This window comes from Ictidomys tridecemlineatus, chromosome 12, assembly GCF_052094955.1.
Source record: "Ictidomys tridecemlineatus isolate mIctTri1 chromosome 12, mIctTri1.hap1, whole genome shotgun sequence".
Classification (NCBI taxonomy): Eukaryota; Metazoa; Chordata; class Mammalia; order Rodentia; family Sciuridae; genus Ictidomys; species Ictidomys tridecemlineatus.
The window spans coordinates 61,336,627-61,358,654 of record NC_135488.1 but is presented as its reverse complement, the minus strand read 5'-3'; the positions used below and the strand labels follow the sequence as shown (position 1 = coordinate 61,358,654).

Genomic DNA, 22,028 nt, shown 5'->3' with positions numbered 1-22,028 from the left:
AAAAAGAAGAAGATGATTTTGGAGTGGGATGTGGTGGTGCATACATAGCCACTGACTTGAGAGGCCAAGACAGGAGGATCTCAAGTTGCAGGCCAACTTCAGCAATTTAGTGCCCTAAGCAACTTAGACCCTATCTCAAAAGATTAAAATGACTATGGATGTACTTAGTGGGGCCCCTGTGTTCAATCTCCAGTACCACAAAATAAATAAATAAACAAACAAATAATACATAAGATTTGCAGCGTCCCTTGAAAAATCATAGTATCAGGTTACACTCAGCTCACATTTCTCTTCAGCAAGTGTTTTACTCAACTTTTTTATTGCTGCAATTCAAAGGCCTGACAGGAACAATTTAGAGAAGGAAAAATTTATTTGGGGGCTCACAGTTTCAGAGTTCTCGGCCCACAGACAGCTGATTTCATTCCTTGGGGCTCCAGATGAGGCAGAAAAATCATGGCAGAAGAGTATATGGAGGGAAGCCCCTCACACAATGATCAGAAAGCAAAAAGCGACTCCTCTTACCATATATAAAATATATACCTGCTCCCTGCCCAAAGACATGCCCCTAATGCCAACTTTGGGGATAAATTCTCTGATTGGGTTAAGGCTCTCATAACCCATTTAAGGCTCTCATAACTTTCATTTCACTTCTGAATGTTCTTGCATTGTCTCGCACATGAGCTTCTGGGGGACACCTAATATCTAAACTATTACAGCAAGATTTGTTCAAATCTTTTCTATTTTATAATCTTTCTGTTTCTAATACATATTGTTGAACGTGTTATCTATACATTCCTATAATTTTTACTGAATAGAAATTTGAATATATGCATATAAATAATTTATCTTCCTGGTGTATTGGGTCTTTTTGTTATTGTGATTTAAACTTCCTCCTCTATCTTAATGTTTTTTTGACCTGGAGCACTGTTTTGTCCATTTTAACACTGCTCACTAGTGTACCAGATATGAAGATTTACTTTATATGTAGTTTATTTAAGATATCATTTGCAAAGGAGTAAATAGAAAAATGCAATAACAGTGACTCAGAACACGTACATGAATATGGAAATGAAATATATACAAAGATGGAATAACAATATGGAGAATAGATGAAGATGAACTAACCATTGAGTATGACTTGGACCACTGATGATATGTGTAGGAGAAATAAAATTAGATAAATCCCTATTACTCATTGAATTTTTTCCAGGCATATTTAGTCTAAAGGAATGTGTTAACCTTTTAGAATTTAGGCTGTCTGTCTGGCTGTCTATCTATTTATTTATTCATCCATCCATCCATTTATCTATCTATTTATTAAAATTCATCAGTTTTGACATGCATGTAACCAATACAATCAATATAAAAAGCATTTCCATTACTTTTTTAAAATTTGATATCACGCACACTGTGTTTCCTGCATGATTTATTACATTAGGAATCAGTCACCTTAAGATATTAGACAACCCCACTCCCACATGCCAACTACTATAAAATTAAGATACTTATAAGTATTTTATAGGTCAAGGAATAAAGCACAAGAAAGGTAAATAAAAGGTGCATGGAACTAAGTGATAATAAAAGCTTAAAATATCAGAATCTATGGGCTGAAACAGTACTCAGATGAACATTTATAACTTAAAAGTAATTATTATCAGAAGCTAGATTAACAACAAGTTATTTTCAAAAAGTAAGGAAAAAATAAGAGTTGGAGCAGAAATATATGAAATAGAGATGAAATAATACAACTGAAAGTTGATAAAAATCAAACAAGTTTAATCTCTTGATTAAAGGAAGCAAGAACACAAAAAATTAATATCAAGTGAAAGGGAGCTATTAAATAACCCTACAGATTCTAAGGGTAATATTACAATTACATGTCAACATGTGATAGTTTACATTAACATGGTGCATATTAGAGAAGGATCCTTGTGCTGCTGAAAAGAAAGTGTATTCAGCCATTGACAGATGAAATATTCTGTATATGTCTGCAAAGTCTAAATTGCCAATTGTATTTCATAGTTTATAGCTTCTTTATTTAGTTTTGTTGGGAGACTCTATCCAGTGGTGAAAGAGTCATGTTAAAGTTACCCAGTGTTATTGTGTTGTTTCTATTTGATTCTTGAAACTGAGAAGGGTTTGTTTGATGTATGCAGATGCTCCATTATTTGAGGCATAATTGTTATCCCTTAAGCAGTATGAAATGTCCTTCTGTCCCTTCTGATTAACTTTGGCTTGAAGTCCACTTTATCTAATAATATGAGGCCAGAAACCCCTGCTTTTGTTTATCAGTTCCATTTGAGTGATATGTTTTTTTCCCATCCTTTTACCTTCAGCCTGTGGATGTCTTTGCCTATGAGGGGAATCTCTTGAAGACAGCACATTGTTGGGTCTTGTTTTTTAATCCAATCTGCCAGTCTATGTCTTTTGATTGATGAGTTTAGTCCATTTGCCTTCAGTGTTATTATTGAGATATGATTTTTATTCCCTTCCATTTTGATTTATTTCTGGGTTTTACTTTGAATAGTTTCTCCTTTTCTTGACTGTTCTTCCAATGCACTTCTTTCCTTTACTGGTTTTCACTTTTATTTTTCATTTCTTCTTCATGAAGTATTTTATTGAGAATGTTTTGTAGTGCAGGCTTTCTAGTTGTGAATTTTTTTAACTTTTGTTCATCATGAAAGATTTTTATTTCATTTTCAGTTATCAAGCTTAATTTTGCTGGGTATAGTATTCTTGGCTGGTATTCATCAAGAGCTTGGTATATATTCACAACTTGCTAGCTGAGGGTCTGGATTGAGAAATCAGCTGAGATCCGGATTCGTTTCCCTCTAGATGTTACTTACTGTTTTTCTCTGGCAGCCTTTAAGATTCTATCCGTATTATTATCCTTATTCTATCCTTATGTTAGGCATTTTCATATAGTGTGCCTCTGTGTGGGTCTGTTGTAATTTTGTATATTTGGGGTCCTGTAAGTCTCTTGTGTTTGATTTTCCATTTCATTCTTTAGGTCTGGGAAATTTTCTGTTATTATTTCATTGAAAAGATTGTACATTCCTTTGGTTTTTGTCTCTGAGCCTTCATCTATCCAGATAAATCTTAAATTTGGTCTTTTCAGGTTATCTCATATTTCTTGAAAGTTTTGTTCATGGTCTCTTAACATCTTTTCTCCACAGTCGACTTTGTTTTCAAGATTATATATTCTGTCTTTATTGTCTGAAAATCTTATCTTCCAACTGATTTAGTCTTTTGGTGATGCTTTCCATTGAATTCTTAATTTGGTTTATTGATTCCTTCATTTTGAAGATTTCTGCTTGATTTCTTTTCAGAATTCTATCTCCTTGTTAAAGTGAACTTTCACTTCCTATATTTTCTCTCTGATTTCACTCCTTACATCATTCTTTACTTTGCAGATCAGTTTGACTGTGTCCATTCTAAATTCCTTTTCTGACATTTTTTTAGGTGATCTATTTTGTGACCATGGTATAATTCAGGATTTCTTAAATAAGACAAACGAAACACAGATCCTAAGGGAAAAATAAGTAGATCTTAACATTGTTAAAATGGAAAGTTTTGTTCCTGAAAGTACCATGCACAAGGCACAGATTGAGAGAAGATATCTGCAACTCATTATTAAAAATTCTACAGAAATATTCATTCTAGTGCTTTTCAATATTAAAAAAATTGGAAATAGCCTTAAGTTGACCAATAGGTTAGTTGGTATTTTAATGCACTAGAATATTGTAAAGCATTGAGAATCAATTATAATCATATACTACAAATCATAATATCCAGTGAGAAAGGCATGTTGCATAAAAGTACATACAGCATACAGTATTTGTACCTTTTATATGAAGTCTAAAGACATTTAAAACAAGATTGTACATTATTTATATTGATTATTTTTGTGATTCATACTAGTGCAGTGTAGTAAAGAATTCAAAAACATCCTTGAGACTGATAATTTAGTATAAAGGTTGCTGCTGAGAAGAGAGAATCATTGAGACTTTACACAAGGAGTCATCATGTCTGTGGTGTTTTTATTTCTTAAGCTGTAGATACCTTGGTGTTCATGTTATTTATACTTTTATAGGCCTAAAATATTTACTCTTCTTAAAAAATTAGATATTCTAAAAATTTCAGATTTTTTTTTTTTGTACCAAGGATAGAACCCAGGGATGATTACCACAGAGCCACATCCCCAACCCTTTTTATAATTTATTTAGAGAGAGACAGTGTGTCTCTGAGTTGCTTAGGGCCTCCTAAATTGCTGAGGCTGGCTTTGAATTCGCACTCCTCCTGCCTCAGCCTTCCAAGCTGCTGAGATTACAGGAGTTTGCCACTGCGCCTAGCTCAGAAGAAATTTAGAACAAAGAGATTAGGAAGATTGAGGTAATAGAAATAAGAAAAAATAGAATTTAAAAGAAAAGAGCTAGCATGATAAGTAAAAACAAGACTGATTCTTTGTTTTGTTTTTAGTAATCTCGAATGCCTTTTTGATTTCTTTCTCTTTTTAAAAATTTTTTTAGTTATACATGAGCACAATATCTTTATTTTGTTTATTTATTTTTATATGGTGCTGAGGATCGAACTCAGGGTCTCACACGTGAGAGGCAAATGCCCTACTGCTGAGCCACAACCCCACTTCCTGATTTCTTTCTTGAAAAATATTAATAGAAATAGGAAATTAAGTATAATCAAGATAAAAAGAAAGAAAGAAGAAACAAAGTATTAGGAAATGAGAGTGCTATAATTAAAATCTAGATGATATAAAAGCTTTTTGTAGCCTATATGAAATGCCAAAAGTGGCTTCATAAATGATAAAAACTGAGTAGGCCAAAGAGTTTGAAAGTCTTGTTCAAATCTACTTTTTTTTAAGTTGTAGATGGACCCAGTACCTTTATTTTATTTTTCTATGGTGCTGAGGATCAAACCCAGTGCCTCCCACATGCAAGGTGAGCGCTCTACCACTGAGCCACATTCCCAGCACCTCAAATCTACTTTTTTACTTTGAAAAACATTACTTGATCTATACCTTTTTTCTTTTTGAAACTGTTGCATCATATAATCATAGAACAAATTTTATTTAAACTTTGAATTCATGTAACAGTTTTTATATAATGGAGTCTAAAATTCTTTTTTCCTAATTTATAGAGGGCTTCTCATCTTGCATGTTTTGGATGGAGGTGGGAGGGTTGCTTGTCTTATTGTGTTTATTATCTTTTAATTCTCTATGGGATTGAATGATGTCATTATTCCAGAGGTGCAAGTTCAAGTAGCCATCACCACGGATCAGAACCTCTCAGATGAAAAGCAGAAAGAGGAGAACTTAAGTCAAATGGTATTAACTAAGACTAACTGGCCTGAAGAAGAATCCATGCAGAAAGATACTGGAGGTAGCTGAATGGGATTGTCTGTATATTATTTTCTTCTGCTCTTCTAAAATGTGACTATTCACTAAAGAATATAAAAAAAATATGTTCTTTAGTCTCTTCTTGCTATTTTCAAACTGTCTCCATTTTGCTCATTTTTGGTGTGTTTTGGCAGGGGTTAAACTGACAATTTGAAAACTCTTTTGAGCTATTCCTTAAAAACTTGAATAAAATAAACAAATTAATCTAATTGTCAGAAATTCGCTCAATGGACTTTCCCCCTTTACTGTTAATATATTTCAGTTTCACAAAACTCTAATACCATTGCTTTATTCTAAAGAATAAGCCTTTATCCCTAGGAATTCATCTTGTTTACTTCTGAACTACCTTTCCAGTTATTTTACTTCAGCAGGATTATGCTTTTTAAAGTGCCTTTAATAGCATGTTTAAGTTAGGATTATCTTTGGCTCTGAGAGATGAAAGCCAAAAAAAAAAAAAAAAACAAAAAAAAGTCAGGAGAATATTCCTCATAAAAGTTCAGGATTTTTATGATGCTTCCATGTACCAAGAAACAATGCCTTTCCTCTTCTATTCATCTCCATTCTTAAAGTGTGGCTGTCTGCCCATGTTCCAACCAGTCAGCATAAAGAAAGGGAAAGGAAAAAGAAAAGCATAATTTCTTCCTTTTCCGATGCTTCTCAGAAGTTACATGTTCTCTTCCTTTTGCATCCTGCTTGCCAGACTTACTCACATGGTCACACCAAAAATGCATTGCCAGGGAGACTGATGGTCTTCATTTTGGTAACCATATGCCCAGCTAAACTTTGGACCTTATTTTAGAGGAAAAGGAAATGGGTATTAGAGGACACCTGGTATTTCTGCTACAGTTATAAACTAAAAACATTTTAGTGCAGAATTAGCCACTTCTCTTTTTTATATATTGGGTTTTTTAAAAAAGAAGTTCCATTGTATTCTAGAAAGCCCTTCAAATTTTTATTCATTTTTTTTACTGTCACTAAATGATGTTCTGGAAGCAGTTTTGATCATGTTAGTCTCCTAATAAACTTTAGTATTCATTGCTCGTGAATAAAAATCTAGGGTCTTTTAGTATCATCTTCCAGAACATTAGAACCAGTTCCCAAACAACCTTTTGAAGGCTCATTCTTACCTCTTTTCCTTATAGATTCAATAATCAAATAAATCATATACATTCACTATCACTTAGATACTCACTTGTTTTCCCAACTCTATTCTTTTGTTATGTATTCATATTTGCTTAAAATGCCTTTCTCTCTCCACCTCAAGTTGTATCCCATCTTCTAATACCCAACTCTTCCAGAGTTGTTCTATTATACTTCTTGCTGAAATTAGTTTTTTTTTTCCCCTTTGATACTTATACCTCTTATCTATCTCTTCTGGTATAGTCTTTAACGCAACTGTTTATGTATATGTTCTTTTTATTACTTCAATTTAGATAGCTTGCTAAACACATTTCTGATTGATCTTTTTATTTTTTATTTTTGATACTAGTAACACAATACCTTCATGTTTTTCACATAAATATTCTTAGAGGTATTTAAAAATTTTTTGTCAGCTTCTTGTCAGTATAAGTTAGTAATTTTTCTCTTATAGGTTCCAGTGATGCTACTGCTGCCAAGCACTTAATTCAAGTACAAGATACGAAGGCTGAAAACCTACCAGACATGAAACCCATTGAACCCATTTGTGGATTCAACCAAAAGAAAGAGGAACAGAAAGAGGAAATCTATATTGATAGAACTGTTTCTAAGGAAGCCTGGACAGAAAAGAAAGAATCCTTGCACATAGACATTTCAGGTAACGGAATTGTCTATGTGTGTCTGTCTAAAGAATAAGCCTTTATCCCTAGGAATTCTTGTCTGTATGTTTGTTTCATTCTAATGAGAATACAGCTTCATTATTTAAACAAAGATCCATTTTTCTCCCTCCCTTTTTTAAACTTGACACAAATCATTTCAATGCTGCTTTGTCTGTGGACATATGTATTGATTTGTAAAATAATTTTTAAATAAGTCCTGGGAAAAACTTTAAACTCTAGCAACTTAGAAACAGGATTATAAAAGAAACTACAGTCAGCCCTCTCTGTATCTATGGATTTTGCATTTGTGGATTCAACCAACCCAGGATCAAAAATATTGGGGAAAAATTGTTACTTTATTGCACATGTACTTTTTTCCCTTGTCATTAGTATTTAACAACTATTTATATAGCATTTCATTGTATTTAGTATTATAAGTGATCTAACAATTATTTAAAGTATAAAGGAAGATATGCTTAGTTTATATGCAAAATCCTCCCCATTTTATATAAGGTACTTAAGCATCCACAGATTTTGGCATCTGTGAGAGGCCCTGTGTCCAGTCCCTACGGGATATTGAGGAATAACTGCACCTAACACTGATGGTAATAGAAATAAAATATCATGTCTCTACTGAAACAGGGAAAACCTAAAGCCTAAAAGATATTCTAGAAGACTGTGACAAAGACAGTGACAGCATCAATACAAACTTTTAAAAAAATTATAGTAAGAAAGAGCTCAAATCAAATCCATTTATATTTGCCCATGGCCCTATTTTTATGACATAAAAGCATACAGAACACAAAGTATTACTACCTGGTTGTGAAGCTTTACCTCTCAGATGAAGCTAGAAGAGTATTCAGATAAGCTCCTAGAATCCTTTCTCTCCTTATCTCTGTATCCTGTATGTTGAAAAAGGGTAAGAATTTCAACAAGGTAACAGTACTATGCAATGAGGAAAAGATAGTCTCTTCAATAAATGGTGCTGGGAAAATTGGATAACCACATGCAAAATAATGAAGTTGAATCTTTACACTATATACAAGATTAACTCAAAACAGATTAGAAACATAAACATAGCCTGAAAATTATAAAACTCCTGAAAGAAACCATAATAAAAAAGCTTCAGGAAATTGGATTTGGCAATGATTTCTTAGGAGATCATACCAAAAATACATGAAACAAAAGCAAAAATAGTCAAATGAGACTATATCAAACTTAAAAACTTTTGCATCTCAAAGGAAAAAAGAATGTGGATTGACAACCCACAGAATGAGAGAAAATACTTACAAATCATATATCTGATAAAGAGCAAAAATCCAGGATATATAAGGAACATCTGCAACTCAACAACAACAAAACCCAAAAATCAATAACCAAAAATAAATAAATAAGTGGGCAATGGATTTGATAGACAGTTATTCAAATTAAATATATGAACATAAGCAAATGTATGAAAAGATACTTGATATCTCAAAAATGCAAATCAGAACCACAATGAGATATCAGTTTATCCCATTAGGACGACCACTATGATATAAGGCCAGAATCACAAATAGTAGTAGGGATATAGAGAAATTGGAATTGGAACTCATGCACTGTTAATAAATGTAAAATGATATGTGGAAATTTCTGAAAAACTTGGGACGGGAGTAACCAGGGATTGAACTCAGGGACACTCAGCCACTGAACCATATCCCCAGCCCTATTTTGAATTAGAGACAGGGTCTCAGTGAGTTGTTTAGCGCCTTGCTCTTGCTGAGGCTGGCTTTGAATTCTTGATCCTCCTGCCTCAGCTTTCTGAACAGTTGGGGTTATAGGCGTGCGCCCCCATGCCCAGCTAATAATCACACTTCTGGGCATATATCCAAAAGAATTCCAAGCAGGATCTCAAACCTCATACCCATATTTCTCACAATGTTATTCATCATAGCCAAGAGATGGAATCAATTCAGATGTATATCAGCAGATGAATAGGTCAAAAAGAAATGAATTATTATCAGCCAATTAAAAATTTAAAAATGTGTTACATACATAAAATGGAATATTATGCAACTTGCATAAAGAAAACCTCTCATATGCCACAACATGGATGAACCTCAAGGACATTTATAGTAAGTAAAGTAGACCAGTCACAAAAAGATAAACAAAATATTATTCCATTCATATGAAGTTTAAAGTAGATAAAATCGAAGAAACAGAAAATAAAAGATGGTTCCAAAAGCTGGGGTGAGGGTGAACAGAGAAATAGTGATTACAAGAGTTAAATATCTGTGAATGTGTTTTATACTATGGAACTATTCACTTAAAAATGGTTAGGATGGTGATTTTGATGCCGTGTTGTTTTTTTTAACCACACACACCAAGAGAATAATTTGTAGAAACAACATTGCAACTCTATAATAGGTACTATAAAAGAAAGATGAGAATAAAATCTGTAAAAGCGTAATCTAGAAGACAAGAAAATTTGTCGTAATATTTTACATTTTGAACAATTTTTAAAAACATGAAATGTATGGAATTAAAAGTTGTTGAAGTGAGAACTTTATACCAATTAAGGAAGTAATGAAATGAAAACAATTAGCAAAAATAATGGAATTTGAGGACTAACAGTGAAAATCCAATACAATAATGCTTATCTCTATCTCTATAAGAGATAATAGAAAAATAATAATTGAGCCTGCAATTTAAAAGAACATGCCAAGTTCTAGAGAAAAAAATACATATAAAGACCTGTATTGAGATGTATGTTGATGATAGCACTGCATTTCAAAGGGAAAAAAATGAATTCTATAGGCATCCACACAGAAAAAGCAAAAAAGAAAATCAGGGGACAGGCAGAGGAAAGGGAAGTGAAAGGAAATATAAATGAGCTAATTTTATTTTTAAAGTTGATAAATCAAGAAATACATGTACAAGTACAGTGTTTGAAATAATAACAGTTACCCCTAAAAGAGTTAAACTGTAAAACATTCAAAATACTTGGAAAAACAGTGGCAGTGGGCATGGGGGTAGAGGGAGGAGCAAGCAAAACAAAGTCAATTTCTGTAACAAAAGAAAAAACTATCATAAAAATTAAGGAATGGAAAGTATACCAAATATAAACCAAAATTACCTGCATTAAAAAAAGTTCTGAGAGTAGATTAAAAACAAACTTATTTCTATGCTATATAGCAAATTCTTTGAAAACACAATGATCCAGAAAGGTTGGAAGTGAAATGAAAACTTAAAGGCATGTCAGAAAGAACTTGGGAACATTAATATAGATGAAGTTAAATTCAACACCAAAAGTTTTGCAGAAGTTAAAGAAGAACATTTTTTTTATCTGTAATCCACAATAAGAATAAATAAATCTTTAAATGTATGAAATAACCTAACATGAAATATACATAAAATGAAAGCCAGGAAATTTATGTTGCCTTAAAGAATGAAAATATGAAATTATGTGAAAATGTTCTTAAGGTTTATTGTTAGGCAAAAGGTGCTTAAGGTTGGCGGGGGGAGTTGTGGCAGTGGTAGGGCGCTTACCTAGCATGTGTGAGGCACTGGGTTCTATCCTCAGCACCACATAAAAATAAGTAAAATAAAAAATTTACAAAAAGAGAGGAAGGTGGAATATGCATTTTGAGAAAAAACAGTAAAAGAGAAAATAAACTAACAGAAAAACTTGGACATTCAAAAAGAAAGGTCTAGGGGCTGGGGTTGTAGCTCAATGGTAGAGCGCTCACCTAGCATGTGCAAGGTGCTGGGTTCGATCCTCAGCACTACATGTACATAAACAATTAAAATAAAGGTATTGTGTCCAACTACAACTAAATAATTAAAAAGAAAGTTCTAATATAGAATAGTAGCAGGGATAGAGCTTCTCATAACTTCATGTTTTCAAGGTTTATGTCAATATTTCATTCATTTCAGTGGCTGAATTGTATGTGTATGACACATTTTGCTTATCACTTTGTTCATTAATGGATATTCAAGATGTTTCTGTCATTTTGCTATTATGAATAAATGCTTCTGTAAACATTCATTTGCCAGTAGTGGAATTGCTGATACATGAACTAACAATGATTAATCATTCTGCCAAAGCAGCTGCTTCATTTTACATTCTAATCAGCAGTTCGTGAGAATTTTCATTTCTCAATAACCTCACCAGCATTTATTATCTCACTTTTTTTTCTTATAGCCATCCTGGAATGTGTAAAGTAGTATTTCCTTCCTTTTTATTTATATTATCTTCATGAAAAATGAACATCATTTTTCATGTGTTTATTAGCCAGCTGTGTATCTTGGAGAGAGATATATTCAAATCCTTGCCTGGTTTTTAATTAGTTTGTCTTTTTATTATAGAGTTCTAAGAATTCTTTAAGTATTCCAGATATTACCCCTTATCAGATATGTGATTTGCAAATATTTCATCAAATTCTGTGGGCATCTTTTTATTTTCTTGATGGTAGTCTTTGAATCACAAAAGACTTAATTTTGATAAATTCCGTCTATTTTGTCTTTTGTAGTTCATGTTTTCGGCATCACAGCTAAGGATCCTTTGCTAAATCCAAGGTCATGAAGATTTATTTACCCCTTTGTTTTCTTCTAAGTTTTCTATGTTTTTCACTTTTTCATTTATGTCATTGATCTATTTTGAGTTAATTGTTTGTGGTATGAGGTAAGGGTTCACCTTCATTTCTTTCCATGTGGATATCCAGTTATACCAGCACTATCTGTTGAAAAGACTATGCTTCTGTCCTTTCTTTGCCAAATAGTCTTGACATACTGAAAATACGTCCATCATAGATGTATAGTTGTTTATGGACTCTTAGTAATATCAAAATAGTAACATATTGATGTGTATGTTTATTCTTATGACATTACCACCCTGTCTTGATTACTATTTATTTGTAGTAAGTTTTGAAATTAGGAAGTATGAGTCCTTCAGCTTTTTTTTTTTTTTCTGAATCATGTTGACTACTCTGGATCCCTTACAATTCCATATGAATTTTAAAATGATCTTACCAATTTCTACAAAGAAGCAAACTGGGATTCTGATAGGGATTTTATTGAATCTGTAGGTTAGTTTGAGGACTGTACCTTCTTAAGAATGTTAAGTCTTTCAATCCATAACATGGGAAGTTTTCCATTTATTTAGATCTTTAATTTCATAACAATGTGTTGTAGTTTTCAGAGTATAAGTTTTGCATTTCTTTTGTTACATTCATTCCTAAGAATTTTATTTTTTATGCTATCATGCTTAGAATATTTTAAAATTTGGACATGGATGATTTAATATTATAATTCTGTTTATTAATGAATGAACATTTTTACAGTACCTGTTTTTCTTTCTTACAAGGGTATGTGTACACAAAAATGCCACATGTAACCAAAATACCACATAAACTTGTTTCTTATACTTCTGGAGACTGAGACATCCAAAAACAAGGGGCTGGCATATTTGGTATCTGGTGAGGGCCTAATCTCTGCTTTTAAGATGGTGCCTTGTTGCTTTGACCCCACATGTAAGGGACATTTAGCTATGCCCTTTATAAGGGCTGTAAGTCCCACTTATGAAGATGAAGCTTTCATGACCTAATTACCTCCTAAAGGTCCCACCATTAAATGCTATTAAATTGGCAGGATGCAGTTTTAACATGAATTTCAGAGAGACACAAACATTCAAACCATAATATGTTGTAAGATATTGCATTAAAAATGACTTTTTGATAAGAGTAATGAAACTTTAAGGTAGTGCATTTTACATTATATATATTTTATTACAATAAGAGAAATCAAGGGAGAAAGTAAAAATGTTTTACAAAAAAAGGACTTTTAAAAGACTTTAAAATAAGAGAACACATGTAATAACACCCCACACATGACAGGTAGTGGTGCAAATAGCAGGTGAACTTATGATCGAGTTCCTTCCTTGAAGTCACATAGTTGATCAGTTTAGCCCCCAAACCCAAGTGTTTTGACCCCCAGTTCCATACTTTTACCATGTCAGTCTGGCTGCTGAGTACAAAGTATGAGTCTTTTGGGCAGGCAATGGATTTTATAAGACTTTATATAAATAAATTAATTCTTTCCTTCAATCTTTGTTCTGTATCTAGAGAATTCAGTATCAATAGTATTTCTAAAGGTAATGCAAATGTTTTTTTTTTTAATTCTTTCAAAATATTTTTTTCCCCTCTATCTCTTTTCAGAGTCTGAATGCCATTCAGAATTTGAAAATACAACTCATTCTGTCTTCAGGTCAGCCAAGTTTTATTTTCATCATCCAGTGCACCTCCTAAGTGATCAAGATTTTTGCCATGAATCTTTGGGAAGGAGTGTTTTTATGAGACATTCTTGGAAAGATTTCTTTCACCATCATTCAGACAAAAACAGAGAACACACTTGTCTTCCTCCTCCTTATCAAAATGTGGACAAGACTAAGATAGATTATACCAGAATAAAGAGCCTCAGCATCAATATGAATGTGGGAGACAAGGAAGTGATACCTACCAGTAAAAGTCAGGTCAAAGACCATCTAAAAAGTAATGGACAAACTAATGATCCAAAAAGGGATCATAAGGTCACCCCAGAAGTAACAACTTCGCACACTGCAAGTTTGAATGAACTCTGGAACAAGTACCAGGAACGACAGAGACAACAGAAACAGTCAGATGTCAGTGACAGGAAAGAGCTGTCATTGGTAGAACGGCTTGATCGTTTGGCTAAACTTCTTCAGAGTCCTATCACACATTCTCTCCGGACCTCAGAAAGTGTACAAGATGATAACAAAAGGGAACGATTTAAAGAATGGAGTTATAAACAGAAGCAGCAGAAAAGCAAGTTTCAGAAGCAGAAGCGTTATAAAAGCGTAGAGAAAGGCCATAGAAATATATGTGATCTTAAAAAAAGCAAGGTACTTTCTCCTCATCAAACTGGGAGGTCCAATCAAATTAAGATTGAACAGATTAAATTTGATAAATATATTCTGAGAAAACAGCCAGATTTACATTATATCAGCAACACTTCTTCAGATTCTAGACCCTCAGAGGAAAGTGAACTGTTTACAGATACTCCGACCAACATTCTTTCCACCACCACTTCTCCTGTGGAATCAGATATATTGACCCAAACAGATAGAGAGGTGACTTTGCATGAAAGGAGTAGCTCTATATCCACCATTGACACTGCCCGATTGATCCAGGCTTTTGGCCATGAAAGAGTATGTTTATCACCCAGGCGAGTTAAATTATATAGTAGCATCACCAACCAACAGAGGAGATACCTTGAGAAGCGGTGCAAGCACAAGAAATCATTGAATACAGGCTATCCCCAAATGACTTCTGAGCACACCAGAAGGAGACACATCCAGGTACATGGCTGCAAATACCATCTGGCAATGTGACTGCCTTTTTCATGGACTTCTTAGTTAATCTTTGCACTCAGGTGAAAAAAAGCCATTTGCCCTTTCCTCACTATAACATTGCTTACCAACTGGAAAAGAGTGAGAAAGTGTAGTACAGTGCTATTGTGAGTTGTCATTCTTTTCATCAACACTCATTTACTAATCGTCTTTTGGATGAAGGTCTTTGCTGCTAGATGCTTCAGAATCAGCTAATCCCCCTGACATGGGGGAGTTTCGAGTTTAGAATAACCTGTTCTGAACAGTGTTGCCTGTTTTTTCTTATTTCCTCCTGTCTTCCAAGAAATATTTGAGATGCTTTTACACACACACATACATGCATGCACGCACACACGCACAAATGGTACAATGTGCTTTTTAAAAAGTAAAAGGAGAATTGGGATGATAGAAAAATTAAAGTTGAGGTGAACTGCAACATGATTTTTTTTTTAAATGAAGAATTGTGAGTGGTAGATAGACAAGCTGAAGCCAGAGGGAGATTTACCTGGTGGATATGTTTGCTAGAAGCTAGCTACAAATTTGCATTATTTTCTAGTACATAGTGTTGCCAGAATTTTGTGATCAGTTAAATCATATGAAAGGAAACCAAATTTTCAAAAGCATTTTACAGATATTTCTGATACAAATACCTAAGAGAAATTTCCTTAGCTGTCTTTATAAAAGGCACCTCAGTGTAACTGAGCCTTCTACAAACTCCTTATAATAATACCATAAGAATAACTGTAAGACTGTTATCATATTCCTTTGATTAGACAGTAAAGGCAGCTCTAATGGGGTTGACAAATGTAAATCATTGTTTTACCCAAGAGTAAAATTTAGGCTACCTAGAGAAGTACTTTCCAAAGAGAGATGCTCTGTGCATTGAGTATGGAAAGAAAAATACTAGAATTTATTTTCATTTTACTCAACCTTTTAAAATTGATATTTTTTATGTATTTTATAAAATATGAGCACAGTAGTAACAATTTAAAAATAAATATCTGTTTTGGCAGTGTGTGCTCAAAAATATTTTGATATTAGGATTGTATGACCAAAACAATCTAGAGACCATATGTCTAGAGAAAAGGAGGTACAAAGTGGTCAGTTTACCATAAGTAGTATTTCTCATTGTGGAACTTTTGGTAGGAATTAAATGCCCGTGATTGTATATATTAATGAAATATGATTATTTTAAGTAATGAAGAATTAGGTATAGGGGAGATAGGGAAAAGGATCCAGGAAGAAGGATTGTGTGTGTATGAAAAAACACAAAATTTAGTTTGGACCATTTTAAAGTTAACAGTTCAGTGGCATTCAGTATACTCACAGGGTTTTACCATTACTACTCTTTAGTTCCATATATATATTTTTTTATCACCCCAGTGCAAACCCCATACCCATTAAGTAGTGACTCCCTATTCCCCCTTCCACTAGCCCCTGGCAACAATTTATTTCTTACTCTGCATTTTCCTGATCTTATAAATATATAGATAGTTATTTAGTTTTGTGTAGTTATAGAAAACTTCTACATATTCTGAATATTACCTGAATATTCACCTCTTATCAATATGATCTGCAAATATATTTTACTGTTCTGTAGGTTTCTTCTTGTACAATCACTTGTGTTCTTTGACAATTGAATAGAGTTTTCAATTTTGATGTAGCTCAATTTATCTGGGTTTTTGTTGCCTATGCTTTTGATGTCATATCGAAGACGTCATTGCCAGATCTAATGTCATGATGACTTTCTCTTATTGTCTGCTAAGAGTTTTATAATTTTATTTCTGATATTTAGGCCTTTGATTCATTTTGAGATGTTTTTATATGATATAAGACAAGGATCAACCTTCATTCTTTTTTTTTTTTTTTTGAAACCAGGGATCAACCTCAGGGGCACTCAACCACTGAGCCACACCCCCAATCCTGTTTTGTATTTAGAGACAGGGTCTCACTGAGTTGCTTAGTGCCTCTCTTTTGCTGAGGCCAGCTTTGAACTAGTGATCCTCCTGCCTCAGCCTCCTGAGCAGCTGGGATTACAGGCATGTGCCACTGTGCCTGGCTCTCCTGCCTCCATTCATTTTTCTTATAACTGAGTCAATCCCTTGTTATAATTCTATTCAAAATACATTTTTTAAAAAAATATTTTTTCCAGTGCTAGGGATTGAACCACCAGGGCCTTGTGCAAGCCAGGCAAGATCTCTACTACTGAGCCATGTCGCTAGCATTCTATTTCTTATTGAGTCAGTTTATATTTTGTGTTTCTTGAAATTTGTTCTTGTCTTTGTTTTTCTATTCTATTTTCTTTACCTCCACTATAATCTTCATTATTTCCTCTACTTGTTCTGAGTTTTGTTTGCTCTTTTCTAATTCCTTGCAATTTAAAATTATTATGATTTTGAGATTATTCTTTTTTAATGTGGGCATTTACAACTGTAACTTTCCCTCGGAGCACTGCTTTTGCAGATACATATTTCCTCCTAAACTTTTCCTTCATTGCATCTCATATATTTTGGTATGTTTTGTTTTTTTATTTATCTCAAAAAAGTATTTTCTAATTTTCCTTCTGATTCTATTTGACCATTGAGTGTATAAGACTGTATTTTTAAATTGCTACATATTTTTGAATTCCCCAGTTTTCCTTCTGTTGACTTGTTTTCATTCCATTGTGATCATAGGTATACTTTTTATGATTTTAGTCCTTTTAAATGTACTGCACCTTCTTTTATGGGTTACCATGTAGTCTTTTTTGGAAAATGTTGCATGAGCACTTAAGAAGAGTGTTTATTCTGCTTTGTTGGTTGAAGTGTACTGAATATACATTAGATCTAGTTGGCTTGTAGTGTTGGTCAAGTCCTTTATTTTTTCATTGATCTTTTGTCTAGCTTTTCTATCCATTTTGAAAGTGAGATATTGAAGTCTCCAACTATTACTATGGAACCATCTGTTCATTCAATTCTGTTGGTTTTTGCTTCATATATTTTAATTCTCTATCATCAGGTAGATGTATGTTCATAATTGTTTATCTTCTTTTAAATCTTTATCTTCTTGGATTGACCCTTTTAGCAGTGTAAAATTCCCTTTTTTTCTTTTGTAACTATTTTTTCAACTTAAAATCTATTTTGTTTGTTACTAGGACAATGACCCTAGCTCTCTTTTGTTTACCATTTGCATGGAATATCTTTTTCCATCTTTTTGCTTTTAAACTCTTTGAATATGTCAGTCTAAAGTGAGTCTTTTTAAGAAAGCATATTGATGATGATGATGATGATGATGATGATGAGTGTGTGTGTGTGTGTGTGTGTGTGTGTGTGTGTGTGTGTGTGTGTGAGTGAGAGAGAGAGAGAGAGAGATTGAGATTGATTCATTCATTCTGTCATCTCTGCCTTTTAGTTTAAGAATACAATCCAGGGCTGGGGTTGTGGCTCAGTGGTAGAGCACTTGCCTAGCATGTGTAAAGCACTGGGTTTGATTCTCAGCACTGCATGTAAATACACAAAATAAAGGTCAATCAACAACTAAAAAATTATTTAAAAAAAGAATACAGTCCATTTATATTCAAAGTAATTATTCATAGGAAAGGGCTTACTTTTCCTATTTTGCTTTGTTTTCCTATGTCTTATGTATTTTTTGTCTCTCAATTCCCCATTGCTCATTCTGTCTTTTGTGTCCAATTAATTTTTTTTTGTCCAATTGATTTTCTTTTTCATGAGACTGGAGATTGAATCCAGAACCTAAAGCATGCTAGGCAAGCACTCTACCACTGAGCTACATCCCAAGCCCTTTAAAAAAAAATTTTTGTTTTGATAGGCTGACCACTTTTGTTTATCTGAGAATGTCTGAATTTTTCCTTCATTCTCAATGATTGATCTGCCTCAGTCTCTTGTATAGTTGGGATTACAGACCTGCACCACTGTACCCTGCTCATTTCCTTCAATTTATGTTTTTTTACTTTTTGGGTGGGGGGATTATAATTAGCATCTTAAGCATATAACAGGCTAATTCTGAAATAATGCCACTTTAGTTTCAGTTTTATTAAAATCTGATATACGTCTTCCTCCCTCTGTCTTATCTCCCTATCTTTATAGTCACAAATTACATTTTAATTTGTATTTATTAACAGATTTATAATTATTATTTTAAGCATTTATCTTTTATATCATGTTGGGGGAAAGGAGAGGCTATAAACCAGAAAGAATAATATTGCTTTTAAATTTAAAAAAATTAAAAGTAATTACCAATGTAATTACCGTTAGTAGTAGTATTTCTTTATATAGCTTCAAGTTATTGTTTAAGTGTCCTTTTAAAAAAAATTCTTACTTGTAGTTGAACATTTATTTATTTTTATGTGGTTCTAAGGATCAAACCCAGTGCCTCACATGTGCTAGACCAGCACACTACCACTGAGCCACAACCCCAGCTCTGTTTAGTGTCCTTTTATTTCAGCATAAAGGATTTCCTTCCCCTGCAGGAAGGAAATCCTTTATGCTGAACTGGTAGTGAATTCCTCCTGCTTTTGTTTATCTGAGAATATTTTAATTCTCCTTCATTCTTACAAGAAAGTTTTGCTGGATATGGTTTCTTATTTTATACTTTTTTTCTGTCCTCCATGGTTTCTGATGAGATATTGACAGTCAAACTTACCGAGTATTCTTTCTATATTATGAGTCTCTTTGCTTTTGATCTTACTGCTTTCAAGATTCTCTCATCTTGGTTTTTGATTGTTTGATTATAATGTGTCTTTCTTGGATCTCATTGATTCTATCCTTTTAGGGCTTCAGTGTACTTACATGTTTAGATTCATGCCATTTATGAATTTGGGGAGTGTTTGGCCATTATTTCTTCAGATACTCTTTTTGCTTCCTCCTCTTATTCCGGGACTATCCATACATAAAATTTTAGGTAAACTGCATGGTATCCTAGAAGTTTCTTTGGTTCAGTTAATTTTTCTTCATTCTGTTTTCTTTTTGTCCTTGCACTAGACCATTTCATTTCACCTATCCTCAAGTTCACTGATAAAATTCACCTTTGTGATCAAATCTGCTGTTGAACTGCTCTAGTGATTTTTTTCGTTTTTATTATTATACTTTTCAGTTTTGTAATTTCTATTTAATTCCTTTTTATTTCTCTTTGTCAGTATTTCCTATTTGGTGAGACGTTATTCTTCTGTTTCCTTTCATTCTATTTTTTGAGATGTAGATGGACACAATATCTTTTGTTTATTTATTTTTATGTGGTGCTGAGGGTTGAACCCAGTGCCTCACATATGCTGGGTAAATTCTCTACCAACTGAGCTACAACCCCAGCCCTCCTTTAGTTCTTTATCGATAATCTTCTTTAACGCTTTGAGTATATTTTAAACAGCTGATTTAAAATCTTTGTCTGATAAGTTCAATGCCTGTGCTTCCTGAAGGGCAATTTCTGTTCACCTCCATACACTTCCCTCTTGTGAGTGAGCCATACTTTCTTGTTTCTTCCCATGCCTCATAATTTTTTTTTTTTTAGAAAAGCCGACATTTTGAATGGACATCAGATTCTCCCTCCACCTAGAATGTGTAGTTATTACTTGTGAATAAGGCTGTTAACTTTTCAGTGACTTTTCTAAACTACATCAGTAAATAATGTATTTTTTGTTGGTATCTGATGCCCCTCTCTGTTCTGTGATCTCAGTAGCTAGTTTTTTGACAAAGATTGCCTTAAATGCCTGGAGTCAAAAAAAAAAAAAAAAAAGTGGGAGGAGAGAAGAAGAGATGGGGAAGGAAAGGAAGAAAAGAAAATTCCTCAGGTCTTTGCACATTGTCATCTATGGTGAGCAACTTCAGTGCTTAGCCAGGCTATTTAAAACTCTGCCTTAGCCTCACTTTCTGCTTGCACTAAGCATAAAGATTAGCCAGTGATGAAAGTTTATGGTCTTCTTAGGCCTATTCTGCGCATGTACTCTGTTGTGTGCACGTACTTTCTAATTTCCTTAGTGTATACTTGCTCCCAAAGAGAGCAGAGTACCTGGTTCTCTAATAATTGTGTGTGTTTTTATTTGTTGGAGTATTCCCTGAAGACTGACAAAAGGGGCCTCTTGTTTCACCTAAGTTGGAACTCTTGTGCCCCAAAGATTCCCTGCATTTAGTGTGTTTCCCTCAACTTTTATTTATTAATGGAGTCAGAGGTGCCTTGTTCATTTGGTTGTCATTGCTTTCAGAGGACATCCATCTGTAAAGCAACTTTACCCTGAGAGAGTCCCAACTTAGGTGGAACAAGAGGCCCCTCATGTCAGGCCTTAGGGAATACTATGGCAAATAAAAACAATTATTAGAGAACCAGTACTCTGCTCTCTTTGGGCTCAAGTACCCACATCCAGAATGCAGACTGCCATCAAGACTACCATGCCGGGAAAGGGATGGTAGAGGGACAAGTTAAAATGGTACCAAGTCTTCCAACCTTATGTGGATGGCCTTTTTCCCAGTTAGTGTATATTTGGTTTTTATAACCTCCAACCATCTATCTTTCTTAAAAAAATAAAATAAATGTAGCCATTTTTTAATATGTTTTTCATAACTTTGTTTTTTATGTGGTGCTGAGGATTGAATCCAGTGCATTACCTGTGCTAGCGAAGCACTCTACCAATAAGCTACAGCCACAGCCAAACCTCCAACCATCTTTCATAGCCCTGATAAAGTTGATTTGGACAGTTTTCCCAGGCGTTCTGATGTTTCTTAGAAAAGGATACTCCTCCCTTTAGGTCTCTGCTCTACCATTTTTACGAAGTCACTCCTAAGTTGTGTAGTGTCCTTTTCCTCTTTCCCACATCTACACTATAACAGATACTTTGTTAAAACTCTTTCATCTTTTTCTTGTGGGAGTTTGTGAAGAAATAGTCTGTATGAAGTACAGATTCCTCTGATTTCCCTGACTTCTCTGACTTTTGTAGCCTCCCTCTGAGGGCATCGTACTCTCACATGTGTACTTGAGTTCAACCATTTAATTGAATTTCCAGCCTTTTTACTGGTGTCTGACAGTATCTCATCCAGCTGATTTCATGGTTGTTTCTCATATGTCTCTGAAGGCACCAATCCCTCCTTAGGTTTTAGGTTAAAGTTTTTTTCTGACTTCCACTTTCTATCACCTTCAAGAAAAGCCATGAACCTGCATTTTGTTCAGTAGTGGTATTATTATGGGGCTGGGAACAATGCTTTATCCAGCTCTCTAGACCATCAAACCAAATATGTATTCATTATATTTTGACCTGTAGTATTTTTATTAGCAATATTTTCTAGATGTTCTATAATTGTAGTTTTGGATTTCCTATTTGGCCCAGAAAGAATTTAGGGAAGAATTTTCTTTTTATTTCTCTCACTTTTGATTTATTTCACTAGTTATTAATTGTCATTTAATTTTTTTGTGATTTTATTCTGTTCTATTTATATTTAAAGAATACATAGAG

At 33.7% G+C, this 22,028-nt stretch overlaps 1 protein-coding gene across 6 annotated transcripts in view; it reads left to right on the top strand.

Moving 5' to 3' along the window:
* Alms1 (ALMS1 centrosome and basal body associated protein) overlaps positions 1 to 22,028 on the top strand; it is a 189,806-nt gene that overhangs the window by 132,373 nt on the left and 35,405 nt on the right. For 4 of the 6 annotated variants that reach the window (XR_013428866.1, XM_078029017.1, XM_078029015.1 and 1 more), the window contains exons 15-17: positions 5,262 to 5,396; positions 7,005 to 7,208; positions 13,404 to 14,563. Coding sequence is in view for 3 of the 6 variants with exons in the window: in XM_078029017.1 (XP_077885143.1) it covers positions 5,262 to 5,396; positions 7,005 to 7,208; positions 13,404 to 14,563 (1,499 nt within the window). In the remaining 3 variants the exon portion in view is untranslated. The remainder of the gene's footprint in view (positions 1 to 5,261; positions 5,397 to 7,004; positions 7,209 to 13,403; positions 14,564 to 22,028) is intronic. The other 2 variants (XR_013428868.1, XR_013428867.1) reach the window with 1 other exon arrangement.